Raw genomic sequence first — 16414 nt, forward strand, 5'->3', positions numbered from 1 at the left:
GTGTGTGATTTGAAATTTGTTTGAAATAGATTATTGAAACAGAGTCTTGATAAACAGATGTGTTCTCAGTAATTCCTGTTATAAACCTAAGGTACAGTAGCTCCCTCAATCCAGTCATGTTACAGGATATGAGTCTCTCTGAATGATTGACATATTATTGGCTGACGCAGCGGCCTATAAGAGCAGGCTGAGGCATGTTAACACGCCCACAATGGAGAAATGCAGTATAAACAGGCAGAGGTAAAACAGGTCTATGTAGGTATGCAAACCGAAAGGAGACACAACTGTTAGTTGCTGAAGGAACCAATGCAAGTATCCATGTGAGTTACTAAAAAAAATTAAAAAAATCAGTTTTGCATGTCTGTGATGTACTAAATGAGGATTATGTTATTTAATATCAGTATATAATGCAATACTATTTAGTTTAATTTTTATTGAGCTTGCACTGTGAAAAGATTGTTAAAACAATAATAATAAGGAGGAGCAACTAAATTAAATGCTAGATTATGCAACTGTAAAACTGTCTTATTGCTATGTTCCAATAGTTTGAGTCATATTAGTTGATGCTGATACAATCTACAACAAAAACTGGAGGAAGTTCTGAGGAAATTCCTAGTGAGTTGTGAGTTACTTTCTGACTTAATTCAGATCTCTGACTGATATGTGTAGGGGAGTGTTATTACCAGAACAATCGTTTAGTGCTACTTTAAAAGCTTGTTTTCTGCCCTGGGCTTTGAAAAACAGCAGGAACGTACTTAGAAACGCTCTGTTAACAACAAAATATTAGGTGAAAAACTTGTATGGTGATGTATGCAAACTACCTGTCAAAATTCGAACTTTTGTGATGAAAATGAAAATGCTGAAAAGTTATGAACAACCTTAATGTGATGCATATTTGTCATTCGTATATAAATCAAATGGGTAAGATTTCTGTAATAGCACTAATAAACAAAGTGTACACAATAACCAGGATTATATATTTATCATAAATTAATTCAATTTGTTTCAATCTCATACATTTGAACTAACTGAATATTGCTTGTGAATATTGCTTGAATATATTTAATTGTTTTCAAATTAAACAGATTTTTGTTGCTTCTAAACAATTTGAATAAATTGCAACTGACCATTGTGTGTGTGTATATATATTATATAAAATGGTCAGTTTTTCATTTTTAATATTTGGTCCATCGTCTTGAATCTCATATCTCATTGCTTAGATATGATTGATTTCATTGTCTTTTTCTCTGACAGATCTAGATCAGAATGGCAACATTTAACAACTCTGGCACAACCAATGACACCAATCAGTATCACTGTGATTATAAAGAGAGCTTTAAGTACATTCTTCTGCCAGTGAGTTACAGTCTGGTGTTTGTGGTCGGCCTGGGCTTGAACATCACCGCCTTGTACGTCATCTTGTTTCGAACCAAACACTGGAAGCCCAGCACCATTTACATGATCAACCTCAATGTCTGTGACACTCTTTACATCCTCACCCTTCCGTTTCTGATCTACTATTACGCCGATGAGAACGACTGGCCGTTCGGCGAGCTGATGTGTAAGCTGATTCGCTTTCTCTTCTACACGAACCTCTACGGAAGCATCCTCTTCCTCAGCTGCATCAGCCTGCACCGATTTATAGGCGTCTGCCATCCGGTTCGCTCTTTGTCCTGGATGAGCGCCCGTCGGGCTCGTTTGGTTTCTGCGGGAATATGGGCGACAATGCTAATTTTTCAGGCCCCGATCCTTTATTTCTCCAGAATGAAAGATAATGGTGGCATATGGGTTTGCTACGACACCACCAGCAAGGAGCTCTTCAATGACTTTCTGGTCTACAGCTCGGTGGTGATGTTCCTGCTGTTTGTCTTACCATTTGGGGTGGTGCTGGTCTGCAACGGGCTGATGGTGAGGAAACTTCAGGAACCCGGTGTTGGCGAAGGACCAATGTCACAACGCTCCAAGCAAAAGTCGGTGAAGATGATCATTATTGTGCTTCTGGTTTTCATGTTGTGCTTCCTGCCTTTTCATGTGAACCGCAGTATATACTACACCTTCCGCTACCTGGACAAACAGGTGAGCTGCTCGATGCTGAAGTACGCCAGCATGGCCTACAAGATCACGCGACCTCTAGCCAGCGCTAACAGCTGCATCGACCCCATCCTCTACTTCATGGCAGGACAAGGCTTCAGAAGAAGCATCAAGAGCAAGAAAGCTAAAGCAAGATCTGAAAAAATTTAATCACCATCAACCACTTTATAATATGCTTGAGCATGAATAAAAAAAATCTCAGGCTACTTACAAAGGTTTCTGGGGTAGCCTCACTCAGGGAAGCGAACCTTATAATGAATGACAGTCATTGATGTTGATGTAAATAAAGTGTCCATTTTGTAGTCTCTGACATAAAAATAAAAAAAAAAAAAAAAAAAAAAAGAGTAGTCACTGTGTCCAAAATCACCCCACATACCCTTAGGGAACTATTTGAAGGGCCAGCCATTTGTAGTGGTGTCCGAAACCATAGTGGGCATTATTGAGTGCGCTCATTCAATCCCGCAATGCACCGCAATAACGAGTGTACAATTGATGTACGCCCAAAGGCTAGAGAATAGCCTACCCATAATGCACTGTGAGAGTTTCACGCCGAATAAATTACCACGTCTCACCAGAAGACGGCGCCGCAGCTGAGCTGAATTAGTCATTCTTCCATTTTCCAAACTGCGCTGGTCCAGCATAATATAATACAGGTATAAATTCCTTTTTAACTGATTATTCAATTGTTTAATTACGGTTTACACATGCTACATTACATAGCAGAGTTCTGTTCAGGATAAATCTTTTTTATTAGCCTACTACTGGAGCTGCCAGTTTGCTACGTTTCAAATTATTAAACAGCAATTAAGCAGAAACTATTCAAAAGCAGTAGCCCTTCCGGTGCACTCATTGTCCGAATTCACTTACTCGTTTTCATTGATTCCTTCAAGTGGATTAACGTTATAAATTGATGTATAGTGAATGAGGGTATAGAGGGCGATTTCGAACACAGCAACATTGTTCCTTTGAGAGAAAATTCGCGGGCAAAACAGCTCACACGGAAGTCACGTTCAATCAAGCAAGCATCTTTCTGTTGGTCTACTATATGTGAATTCGAGTGACCAAATTGAACACGAGTGAAATCTACGTGTGACGGTAAATGTGATAATAATATGGAACCATTTTGTGTTGTATAAATAGAAGGAACTTGTGACCCTTCCAAAGGACATAATAGAATGTGAATGACTACATCACGATAAATATTGCCCTTTGACCAGAGAATGTTCTATTCTATTCGCGTTCTAATCATGCTGTAGGCCTATAATTGACGCACTTGTGGTAAAGGTAATTACGGTCTGCTTCTGTAAGAAACCTTACAAAGTGACAGTCCCTGAAGATCCCTGGGAAAATATATAGGCTAATTAAGTTTTCATTCATTTCTGAAAAGAGGTTTGTCGGAACAGTTTGGATAATTGCAGCACAAAGGCATTTTCACGCCCTAACTGACTTAGTAAAATCATAGAGAGAGTTCTTTACGTTCCTTAAGTGAGACAAAGGGAGTAAAGCCAGTTTTGTTTTGTAAACTGATACATAATAGTTCAATAAAATTAAATATAAATATTAGGCTACATTAAAAAAAAAAATATAAAAAAAACTTAAAATTTGAAATGTTGCCTTCCTTGGCAACTAACCAAAATAAAATGTTTAAGCTACTGCTATTTCTAAAATGAAAACTGAAAAGATAAAAATAAAAGCTAATTCAAAACACTAATAAATAATAAAATAATAAATGGGCTATTAAAGGGTTTGTTCACCCAAAAAAAATGAAATTTCTGTCATTAGTTAGTCACCCTCATGTGACTTTATGAAGTTTTATGTAACAAAGTTCGGGAGGAGCATGTTCAGGTAATCATCCAATCAGCACAAGAAGAAGCCAGTATAAATAAAGCCTTCCCTTACCTCCTGTCTCATAACAAATTTCTCAGCATCCCGCCACCACCCCATCACCTCACATTCGGATGGGTCTGCTCATAGATACCCATGATCTATACATTCATAGGGGGGAGTATTCTGGGGTCGGGCCGAATTCTGAGCTCGGAGCCCTCCCCTCGGACAGCAAGCCAAATACGCATTATAATATTACATCAGATTTCATTAACGTGAACTCGTGAACGTTCATCTTTGGAACGCAATGAAGATATTTTTGATTAAATCCGAGAGCTTTCCGATCCCTCCACATCAATGCAATGACCGCTTTCAAGGCCCAGGTATTAAAGGTAGTAAAGGCATTGTTAAAATAGTCCATGTGACTACAGTGGTTCAACCTTTATGTTATGAAGTGACGAGAATACTTTTTGTGCGCAAAATTTGAAAAAACTTTATTCAACAATCTCTTCTCTTTCACGTCATTCTCCTCCAATGTTGACGTTGTGTACATGTTCTGCTACGTCAGAACACTGCCTCACAATTGGCCAGCTCCTGCGTCAGCATCACACGCATGTGTCGTTGTGCTCACATGCAGCGTAGGCCAATAGTGTACACTTCGTCAACATTGACACTACATCAATGTTGACACTACGTCAACATTGACACTACATCAACATTGGAGGAGAATGACATGTAAGAGAAGAGATTGTTGAATAAAGTCGTTGTTTGGGGGGTTTTTTGCACCCAAAAGGTATTCTTGTCGCTTCATAACATTAAGGTTGAACCATGGAGTCACATGGACTATTTTAATGATGTCTTTACTACCATTCTGGCCAATGAAAGCGATCATTGCATTGCTGTATATGGAGGGGTCAGAAAGCTCTTGGATTTCATCAAAAATATCTTCATTTGTGTTCCGAAGATGAACACAAATGAAACACAAAGTTTCACGTTACATAATAACACAAAGTCTTACGGGTTTGGAACAACATGAGGGTGAGTAATTAATGACAGAAATTGAATTTTCATCTTTAATTCAAACAGCATGACAGCTATTGCTGAATCAGGGAAAACTTTAATATGTCAATAAAAAAAAGATTGGAAACAGAGAGGTTGAACATGTGTAACATTTCATTTCTAAGATGTCTAATTGTTTAAAGTGTCTACAAATATGTGTAAACTATTTATGGAGTAGGCCTAATTTCTAATACCAATTTCAAATTTCAGTGAGATTAGAAAAAATCTAAGAGACTGTTTGTCCATTTTGCTACAGTATACACTCAAAATATATGCACTTTATCAGCAAAGTAAATGAATTTGTGAATTTGGATTTGAGATGCAATCAAAGTTAAATGTACATTTTGAGAATTTTATTTATTATTTTAGCATTTGATTTATCATACTTTCGTTTTAGGAAAAACTTCCATATAAAGTCAGTCAGTAGGATATATAGGCAACTTAAAGCTGAGTTTGATGTCGTTTCAACACACGCCATTGGTCGAGTGATTGTTGTTGTGTAGGGCAAGACGTCCCCCTACCCATCTAGGGGTCAGGAGGGGAGGTAACAAAGGAAAAAGCGTAAAAAAAAGTGAGGAAAAAAAAGCCGAGAGCACACTTAAATCCTCTGTCCCAGAGTGAAGATGACACCAGATTATTTAGATTAAAAACAATTATTTACAAAAATAAGGTAAAGGGGGCAAAGGCTCAGGGGAGAACAAGGCCTAAAATAACTAACAAAACATTTGTCTATTTGTCTTTTTTTTTCTCTTTTATAGGTTAGTTAGAACTCCTCCCTAAATTAGTTATTGGATCTGGAGATTGTAGTCCTGTAATTTGAGGATCCAGCGCAACAAATGCTGGTTAGTAGAGGACATGTTAGAGAGAAAAGTCAAAGGATTATGGTCTGTACACAGTTATTAGAATAACATCAAAATGGCCTATCTCTCCTCATATTAAGATGGGACAGGAAAGTTGGCTTTAACACCGAAAATATTACATACTTTAGCTTTGAAGATGATGTCCAAATCTGGTTATAGAATCCGGTTGTCACTCCCGTAAATTGGCCTGTAATAGACTTGTTTTTGGAGAATATTTTTTTTCTTTAAAAAAAAACAAGTAATTGTAACTAGTTTTTTCTTGTTTTAAGCAAAAAATCAACTTTCATTGAGGAAAAATAAACATAAAATAAATGCCTGAAAATAAATGTAAATATCAAGAAAATGGCACATCATGTGATTTGAATGTTAACTGCTGTATGTTATGTTGCTTTAAGCACTTTATGGTGTTGCATTCTCAAAGCTAACACAAATGTCGCAATAGGAATTACTTTTATTTTAAGTGACTGTACATTGAAGGTTAGGCTTTGTTATCCTGTACGCTGAACCCATGACTTTGGCATTGCTCTACAATTTCATGTTCAAGTTAAGATAAATGAACCAACATATGAACTTCTTCTGTGATTTTCCCTTTCAGGTACTGTCATACTGCACATCATATGCGATACATTTTCATATTCTTAACATATGTCTTAATATATATATATATATATATATATATATATATATATATATATATATATATATATATAATATTTTATATATATATAAAAGATTTAAAGCATATTAGATAGTTTTATCACAACTGAGCTAACATAAGGGTGAAGCGTAAATAATTTAAAGTGTAAATAAAAAGTGGATGTTGATATTTTTGTCATGTTCCTGGTCTGCACTAAATTGTCTAATAAAATTCATTAAGAAAAATGTCTTAATTTATTTCTTTAATCGAAATGTTTCGAAGAAAACATGTTTTGTTTGGAATTGTTTTAATTTTACAAACAAATTTCATCTGTTGCACAAGTCAAGCTGAAAAAGCATACACAGATTCATACTTCAAAAATCCTCTGTATACCATCCGGGCTCCTTTGGCTCCTATACTATTTTAGTCTATTATAATTACACAATAATTGTGTACTATTTGGAATGGATACAATATGAATTGGGCACAGATTGAAATTGCTCTATGCTATGATCGGAATAGGATCATACATAACACCATACTAGCCTACTCTTACCATTTTTACAGTACACTGTAAATGCTGTAGACAGAATACACATTTTAGAATAACCTACACAGAGACAATAATGTAGCATTTTTTACATTTGTTTCATAATGCATCCTGTTTTGAATAATATGTATTCAAATATTTGGCAGTATATTCTGCATTCCAAACAGTTTTTTGTTTCACTGGTCTGACTGTGAACTTCTGGCTCAACCAATGAAAGACAGGAGGCGGGGCATGAGAGTTTTTTTAGGGAACCTGTTTGCTTGAACTAACTTTAACTAGTGCTTTCAAACCGAGTAATCACGATTAATCGCATCTAGCATAAAAGGTTATATATATATATATATATATAGATATATATATACGTGTGTTTGTGTGTGTGTATATACTGTCAAGAGCTTCACACAACTAAAAGTAGTTGTCAAATCGATTAATCGCATCTAATGTTTGTAAATATACAATATGTGTGTGTATATGTGTATACACATATATACACGCACACACATATTGTATATTTACAAACTTTTATGCTAGATGCGATTAATTGATTTGACAGCACTACTTTTAGTTGTGTAAAGCTCTCAGCAGTGATTGGCATGTCATTGACTGATGTTCTGACCAATGGGAGCAGGCTGAGGTGTGTTGACATGAGAAGTACCGCCCACACTGAAGAAATGCAGCATGAACAGGCAAAGGAAGAGCAGGACTGTGCAGGAGTGAAGAGCACGAGGGGAAATTCCTGATAGTATCTGCTGAAAAAACGTGAGTATTTACTTTTCTTTACTTTCTAAATGTGAAGTTTACAAAAAATTTATATTTAATTTGTTGCATTATGTAACGCTTATTGGACTTTCCTGTGATTTTGGTACAAAGATAAAACAATCAAAATGCCTCCTTTGTGGAATATAATTTTTTTAATCATTAAATCATTTTAGAGGATCTTTCTTTACAAAGTGACTTAAACATAATGAATGCTAAAATATAACGATTCATCCTAAAAACACAGTAAAATTAGACATTCTGCAATATAAAGTTGCAAAACACAAAAACTTGTATACTGTATATGGAGTTCAAAAGTCTGAGACCATTTTAATAAAATTACATTGAACTTTGTACACATAGGCAAATTGGTTTGCTTTATGATTCTCAAGATTCTCAAATCCTTCTGAAGAACATGACCATCAGGTTTTGGTTACGTTTGCTCCAGTAGTCATGACAGTAAAGCATTTGTACTGAAAAATGTTGTATTGTATTATACAAAATGTAAAGCAGACACATGCTATATATAGCCTATATGTATATATCTATATGCATATATATATATATAGCATGTGTCTGCTTTAATAATGAAATAATATAATAAAATCATTATATATATATATATATATATATATATATATATATATATATATATATATATATATAGTATATGTGTGTTGTGTGTGTGTGTGTGTGTGTGTGTGTATAGTATATATTCACAGACATGCACGCACATACACAACAAATATAGACACATATACTTTATAAACAGATTTTTAGATATATAAAAGGTATAATAGAGTGTGGGAAGTGTGTTCAGGCTTTTTGTGAAATTAGCTGTTATTGAAACATCATCTGGCATCTGATGTTAAGAGGAAGTTGTCAGGAAATTCTCAGGAGATTCTGAAGAAACTCTGTGGCTTGATTTGCTTCACTGATCGATTTAATGTGTTATTTTGTGGCATAAATGAGAGTGCTATCAGGCTGTATTAGCAAAACAACCACTTTATACTTCTTTAAAAGCTCATTTGTGCATCCCCTGAGTTTGGAAAAAGCCATTTGAAATTACTTTGACGCTCTGTTAACCCTCTACTATGGCATGGTGTTGCCCTCAGGCAACAAACTACCTTTTTGGACCTCACACCGCCCCTTTAATTTTTTTATATATATTTTTTAAAATATATAATATCCCCTGACATTTCTGTTCAATGAAATGAGGGGCTGAAGTGGGTGTGGACTTTTGTTTGGGGGTGGAGCAGTCCTTTCATGACCATATGGTACACAGTGCCACCAATTAGTAAGATAAATATCACTTTTTAACATGTTTAAAGATTGTTTAAAGATTTATTTTGTTTTTATTTATATACTAAAACTGTGTTTTTTTGTTCGTTGCCTCAGGGCAACACTGTGCCGTTAGACCGCTTTTGTTCAGGCAATATCATAGGGTTAGGAGGACCATATGGTGCATTCAAGTTCTCCTGAGAAGTCTGTTTTTACAAGTTCGGAAAACGGAAAAAAAAAAAGCCCAAAAAATGGGGTGAAAGATTTTTTTTCCCCAACAAAACAAAAAGCCATGCCATACAGGGTTAAGAATTGTCTGGGAAAATGTGTAGTCTGCCATAAGCATGACAGTATCAATATGGGTGTGTGCGGATTGTGGACATTTACCACCTCTTAGAGAATGGCATGTGTGGTCTATGACATGTCATAATGATCACTTGTTCCATTTAAATATTGCAACATGACAGGAAGTTGATGAAAAGCAAGACCAGGCTTGTGGAGCAAAATCAGACAGAATCACTCTATCTATCTGCTTGCACTTATACACATTCCCCCAAATTAAAAAAAAAAAAAAAAAAGAAGAAGAAAGAATTAAATGCTGTTTGGACATACATTATACTTTATCTGAAATTATATTATTTTCTTTTTAATAATGAAAGCTTTACAGTTTTTCTCAGTCACTTTGGAACACTTCTAGAATCATCCTTAACATTCGCAAAGCGTGCATTTCTCAAAACAATTTGTACAAACAGCAGCACACTGTTAGCACAGTTGCAGACAGACGGATGAAGATTAGGATAAAGTTCAAATGCAGTCAATAATAATCCAACAGGCAAAATAACAGAAGATAGTAGCAACACAAACACAAACAAGACAAACACTGAGTGAAGGTGAGTATCTTAAATACACATGGCAATCAACTAAATGACAAACAACTGTGACGAAGAAGCAACTGAGAAAAACTGTAAGTAAATACATAAACTACAGAGCCCCTAAAGGGATGTGGTGGTGGACATTTTTTTGCTTAAAACAAGAAAAAACTAGTTACAATTATGTGTTTTAAAAAAAAAGAAAAACATATGTTCAAGATATATTCTCCAAAAACAAGTCTATTACAGGCCAATTTACGGGAGTGATAACCAGATCTTCAAAGCTAAAGTATGTAACATTTTCGGTGTTAACATTTTTGGGAAAAAAACCCTTGCGTTCCCCCGTGAAACTTTGCGTTCCCTCGCAAAGTTATTTGCGTTCCCACGCAAAACCTGTTGTGAGTTCGGACAGACACGTCCTGTTTAATGTCCCGCTGGGAGTGCTTCAGAGCTTCAAGTGTTTGAACTTGAACTCAGATATAAAGAAATGTGGTCACTTCTTAACTCAAGGTGGATTTATATATATTCACAGATTCGAACTTCTCGGATCAATAACTCGTGAGCTAAACGTTGTTAAAACACAGTTCAGCTCATAGGACTTGATGTTAAAGGAGCTGTATGTAAGAAATGTATTTCAATTAATCATAAAATGGCCCTGATATGTCACTAGACATTAAGAAATCATGTTCATTTTAAATACTTATATCACTGACAACAGTATAGTCCGGCCATGATATTGTCATTTAAAAAGTGAAGTTGCAGCCCTCAACTGATGTTGATGTTGTCATGTTGTGTTTTTGCCTGAAGCGCCACCCTCCACCTATCTACCAATCATGAAGTCAGTAGTGTTTCGGCATCCGGGTTGCCAGCTCAGCTCTAGTTACCACAGCTGCAGCTACTAACGTTCCTGCTGGATCCTGCAGCCTATCTGGCAACCTTGAGTCAGGGGGGAGGGGGAGGGGATACACCGCTCTACAGTAATTTGAAAGTGATGCAGTACCAGTTTTGGCCACAATCTTACATACGGCTCCTTTAATATCCCTAGTAATCAGCACTTCCTTGTTTTAAGTGGGGAGAGGGGTAAGAACGTCATCAGGGTCTTCAGGAGGGCACCCTCCTTCACCGGTGTTTCGTTGATAGGCCCACGACACCTCCAGAGGGCTCAACGGCAACACCTGGCGTCCCAGGTGAGCCCCCTTCTGCTTTTACCCCTCTTTATTCTTTGCATCCCAGTTGGGGTCCTTCCTCTTTATCCAGATCCACCTGCTGCTTCGCTCTGCTGCCTCCGACAATGATCTGATGGCTTTCCTGAAGGCCTGTCTCCGAACTCCCACCTCCTTCAAGAGCCTGGCTATAGATGTGGCCACAAACCCTCTGCACCCAACCTCTACCGGAAGTACCTGTGTACGCCAGCCTTGTTGTTTTGCCTCAAAAGCAATATCAGTGTACTTCAGCACTCTTCTCCCACTCTCATGGTAGGCTACAGTTAGTTCCACGATGAACAAGGACTTCTGTGAAGTTGACCACAATACAAGATCCGGCCTGATATTGGTGTTTAAAATCTCAGGTGGAAACCTGAGTTGCTGATCTAGATCCACTTGGATTTTCCAGTCCGTACAGCGTCCAAGAGGGTGCTATCCACTCTTGCAGCTGGTTTCACTGGGCCCTGCCCTGCTCTCACGAAGGGGATTTTGGATGAGTGTCCGGATGTTAGGTGAGGGTTTATACTTTATAATTTATACACAAATTATACTTATTATACAATCACAGTAACGTAGAGCTAGAACCAAATTTCTATACAAGCTTTATAATATAGGCTAAATGGATCTCTATGAGCAGGCGGCTGAGAGACAAGTCCGAAGGGACCGTCTGCAAAGTAGCCTGGGTGTCTCAATGCTGCCTTGCGCGCAGCGCGATTTTATTCACGCTGATAGGCAGCCTGGACACCATGGACCAGATTTTCCCCTCAAAAAGGGAACCAATCACAGAACGGGGAGGGAACAGCAAGACGATTACGACGTCTATGCGACACACCGAAGCAGTTTGTTTATATCTATGGATCCAACATGGCAGCAGACGCCGAAGTTACCTTTCGATCTTGCACAAACGGCAATAGTCGCTGAACGCCATCGTGACGTGTACACATAAATCTCTGAACCATCGTCTTCTTCCTCGTTGAATTTCTGTCGCTCTAATACGTCATCTGGTATAATTGAAACGATTGGCTATGAGCTACGTACAGGCGCATTTGATAGACATTCGTAGCGCCCAATAAACGGCTCTGGGCATTCGTAAACTACGCCTCAAATACGAGAAAATGAACATGTGGTTCCCAGACCACGTCTCAATGAGGCTATCTGTAAAGTGCAATATAACCCAAAAAACGTGACTACAAAAACAGTTCTTAACTTCAATGTTACAAACTGTAGTGCCACCCAATTCAGTTAACACATCAATGGTGTCCCACTGGTCATACTACACTGCTTTTGCACATTTTATATCATGAAAAATATTCAATAACTTCACTGTAACACACCAAATTTAGTTCACACATCACTGCTCTAATGTTGGTTATTCAACACTTAGTTTGGGAAGTAATTGCACATAAAAAATAAGTAGGCCTATTCTTTACACAAATTATATTGGTATCGTACGCAGTCGCAGCTAACATAATAGTTACAACCGCTTTTGCATTATATTTGCTTACTGAATTTGATGGCAATACACTGTATAACAGTGTGAAGTCATTGAATATTTTTTTTCTAAAAAGGGTGAAGTTATTGATTTTGTTTCATAATAAATAATCATAAAAATTATGCATTTTTATCAAACTAAATATTGTAGTATTATTTTGTGATTTGCACTTTGCAGACGGTCCGACTTGTCTCTCAATCGGTTGGTTAGAGACAAATTTATATTATAAAGCTCGTTTTGAGGAAAATTGGGTTGTAGCTCGTTGTCTAGGTTACTGTGATTGTAAATAGGTGTTGTTTGTGTTTTAACAACGTTTAGCTCACGAATTTTGAATAGCCTATGTGAATATATTGCCAACTTCACTGAACTCCTTGAGTTAAGCACTGACCGCATTTCTTTATATTTGAGTTCAAGTTCAAACACTATGAACGCTACATTAACGTACGGAGAAGCACTGCCAGCGGGACATTTAACAGGACGTGTCCTGAAAAAAAAAATTCTCCCATCCTACATTTTTTCCACCACCACATCCCTTTAGGGACTCCGTAATAAACTACTACAATGAGGTAGCCTATATTTAAATATATATACTTTTTTAAAAATGAAAATAATGCCACAAAAATCATAATGGTCCTACGAACAACCTTTTTATGCAAAATATAGTTTTTCCTTTTGTTTTTGAGATGAAATATGAATATGAAATGTGGTCTTGACAGTTATGACATTCATATATTACATCCCCTATATTTTCCAACCCAATTCATTGCCACGACCATTACTGAAAAAATGCTTTCATTGTGTGGCAGCTTTGCCATTATTTTTTCTTTCCATCATAAAACAGGGTCATTTTAATGCTAACATTGTTTTGTTCACATACAGGGGATGCTTAAAACATTTGTATCTGTGTTTTTATTTATAATATAATATTAATATGTAAATTTAAGCTTCCTATTAGATATGATTTCCCCTTGTTTTTTGACAGATCTGGATCAGAATGGGAACGCTTAACGATACTGTAGCAAAAAATGATAGTGACATTTATCGTTGTACTTTAAAAGAAGAATTCAAGTACATTCTTCTCCCAGTGAGTTACAGTCTGGTGTTTGTGGTCGGCCTGGGCTTGAACATCACCGCCTTGTACGTCATCTTGTTTCGAACCAAACACTGGAAGCCCAGCACCATTTACATGATCAACCTCAACGTCTGTGACACTCTTTACATCCTCACCCTTCCGTTTCTGATCTACTATTACGCCGATGAGAACGACTGGCCGTTCGGCGAGCTGATGTGTAAGCTGATTCGCTTTCTCTTCTACACGAACCTCTACGGAAGCATCCTCTTCCTCAGCTGCATCAGCCTGCACCGATTTATAGGCGTCTGCCATCCGGTTCGCTCTTTGTCCTGGATGAGCGCCCGTCGGGCTCGTTTGGTTTCTGCGGGAATATGGGCGATCATACTCATCTTTCAGGCCCCGATCCTTTATTTCTCCAGGACGAGACGTAATGGTGACTTTCTGATCTGTCACGACACCACCAGCAAGGAGCTCTTCAATGACTTTCTGGTCTACAGCTCGGTGGTGATGTTCCTGCTGTTTGTCTTACCATTTGGGGTGGTGCTGGTCTGCAACGGGCTGATGGTGAGGAAACTTCAGGAACCCGGTGTTGGCGAAGGACCAATGTCACAACACTCCAAGCAGAAGTCGGTGAAGATGATCATTATTGTGCTTCTGGCTTTCATGTTGTGCTTCCTGCCCTTCCATCTGAATCGCAGTATATACTACACCGTCCGCTACCTGGACCAAGAGAATTGCACCGTGCTTCGGCTCACCAACAATGCCTACAAAGCCACCCGACCTCTGGTCAGTATCAACAGCTGCATCGACCCCATCCTCTACTTCATGGCAGGGCAGAGCTTCAGAAAATCCATCAAGAAATTAAGCATGAAGTCTGATAAATCCCTCTCAACCTTACTGTGAAGATGAAGATCTTGAAAAAAAAGCTTGATAAAAAAAAAAAAAAAAAGATTTCAAAAGGGGTTTTTCTTAGCGATGCCACAGGAACAAACTTTTTTTTGGTTCCTCAAAGAACCTTTCAGTGAAGAATTCTTTAAAAGAACCATTTTTTCCTCAGTGTAAAGAATTTTTTCCCCCTGTAAAAAATAATCTTTTGTGCAATGGATAGGTTTCTTGGATGTTAAGGTTCTACACGGAACCAGTGCATTACGAGCGCATACTCCTTCATTTATGGTGTGGAGACAAAGTCATGGTGGTGAACTTGGTTTGAACATGTGGAAGTGTGAATGACATCATTTTCAGTTTGTTCCTTACACAAATCTACTGGTTTGCATTATAAGACTTGGAATATTGCACAAGTTGCAATTATATGCATGCATGGCTGCATGCGATCAGAGACTGTATCAAATGTCAATGGAATAATTATGTAAATCTTAGAAGGCATGTTTGATTTTAAGCTGTATTTTTTATGTCTTTATTGCACTTAAATGTAATGTAAAAGTGAAAAAATGATGAAAATGTTTTTGTTAATGGATTAAGATATATTGTTTATGTTACTGTAACAATACCCTGATAGCCTAATCATCAGGATATTGACATCATCTATACTGAATAGCTTAATATGCTAAAATTAGTTAGTTTAGCGAGTTAGTTTATTCTATTTTCTGTATTGAAGTGTGAATTGATTTTTATTTTATTTGAAGTGAATCAATACAGTAATTAATACTTTTACTCAGCAAGGATCCATTCAATTTATCAAAAATTACAGTAAGACTTTTACATATAATCTTCTTTTTTTTTTTTTTTACTTTCCATTCATCTCAAAATCGATTCTACTTTCAAAAATGTGTAGTTTCTACAAAATAATATTTCACAATATTACTGTTTTACTGTATTTAAAAAAAAAAAAACTAACTTCATGCTGGTGAGCATAAAAGACTTCTTTCAAAAACATAAAAAAATCCAACCCCAAACTTTTGAATAGTATACATTACCATAAAAATTATTGCACATATACAATATGTAAAGATAAATTTCCAGATCTTAAATACTGCAGTAAATTTCTTTATTTTAAGAGTATAAATATAAAGAAAAAACAACATTATTATTTGAATGAAGGTATTGTACAGAGTACAGAGTTTTCCCCTATACCTTGTCATTCTACTTCATCTTTGCAAACAGTGGTCTATGTCTAGCTCTGACTATGCGGTATACAAGAAATGATTGCAAACATATTTATATTGTATAAAATTTCACTTTATATAAACTGTGCATGTAAATGCCAGTAAAAGAACTGTGATGCTATACCCTTGAGTAGCCTTGCCTGTCACTGCTTCATCTGAATTACAACGGAAAAATCAATAAATACTATGGAAGTATGAATACTATTCAGCTTTCAATGCAACAGCTCTTGTAGCGTCTTGTTTCTCTACATCTGTGTGACGAACATCTTGGGAATTAATCTGTGGGAAGATCTTGACATATAAGGTTACGTTCACACCTCGACATTACTGATGTTTTCCAGTAGGTTCAGGTTAGAGGTTATTACCCGGTTATTGTAATAACTATAAAAAAATACATAGGCCTACTATGTAGGCTACATGGGGAAAGTGCTACCATAATCAACATTTGTAAATGAGTAGTTTCATATTTCTCTATCATTTTTTATTTGATGCATGCATCATTGGATTGTATGTTTTCACATCAGTCTTGTACCTTTTTTTTTTCTTTAAATCAAAATTTGTCATGTTATTCACTTCGTGTTGGCTTAATTGATTATTG

General features: G+C 36.8%; 2 protein-coding genes across 7 annotated transcripts; both read left to right on the forward strand.

Annotated features, from left to right (window-relative positions):
• The first annotated feature begins 204 nt into the window (after positions 1-204).
• Positions 205-2404, forward strand: LOC311290494 (P2Y purinoceptor 2-like). Of its 3 annotated transcripts, none has more exons than XM_084408987.1 (3): positions 205-320; positions 546-622; positions 1255-2404. In XM_084408987.1, the coding sequence occupies exon 3, from the start codon at positions 1267-1269 to the stop codon at positions 2239-2241; it is 975 nt and encodes a 324-aa protein (XP_084265113.1). In that variant the 5' UTR covers positions 205-320; positions 546-622; positions 1255-1266; the 3' UTR covers positions 2242-2404. The 3 variants fall into 3 exon arrangements, with proteins under 3 accessions (XP_084265113.1, XP_084265112.1, XP_084265114.1); XM_084408986.1 differs by having other exon boundaries at positions 546-615; XM_084408988.1 differs by lacking the exon at positions 546-622.
• Positions 2405-2660: 256 nt separating this feature from the next.
• On the forward strand, positions 2661-15573 carry LOC311290493 (P2Y purinoceptor 2-like). 4 transcript variants are annotated; one of them, XM_084408982.1, is made up of 6 exons: positions 2661-2744; positions 7650-7780; positions 10997-11114; positions 11185-11402; positions 11495-11641; positions 13604-15573. In XM_084408982.1, the coding sequence occupies exon 6, from the start codon at positions 13616-13618 to the stop codon at positions 14594-14596; it is 981 nt and encodes a 326-aa protein (XP_084265108.1). In that variant the 5' UTR covers positions 2661-2744; positions 7650-7780; positions 10997-11114; positions 11185-11402; positions 11495-11641; positions 13604-13615; the 3' UTR covers positions 14597-15573. The 4 variants fall into 4 exon arrangements, with proteins under 4 accessions (XP_084265108.1, XP_084265110.1, XP_084265111.1 ...); XM_084408984.1 differs by having other exon boundaries at positions 11242-11402; XM_084408983.1 differs by lacking the exon at positions 2661-2744 and having other exon boundaries at positions 7717-7780; positions 10973-11402.
• The last annotated feature ends 841 nt before the right edge of the window (positions 15574-16414 follow it).

The sequence above is a fragment of the Rutilus rutilus genome (genome assembly GCF_951802725.1).
Source record: "Rutilus rutilus genome assembly, chromosome: 5".
Lineage (NCBI taxonomy): Eukaryota > Metazoa > Chordata > Actinopteri > Cypriniformes > Leuciscidae > Rutilus > Rutilus rutilus.

Excerpts from the sequence above, each read along its gene's own strand:
- LOC311290494 (XM_084408987.1), top strand. The coding sequence starts at position 1,267 with ATGGCAACATTTAACAACTCTGGCACAACCAATGACACCAATCAGTAT.
- LOC311290493 (XM_084408982.1), top strand. The coding sequence starts at position 13,616 with ATGGGAACGCTTAACGATACTGTAGCAAAAAATGATAGTGACATTTAT.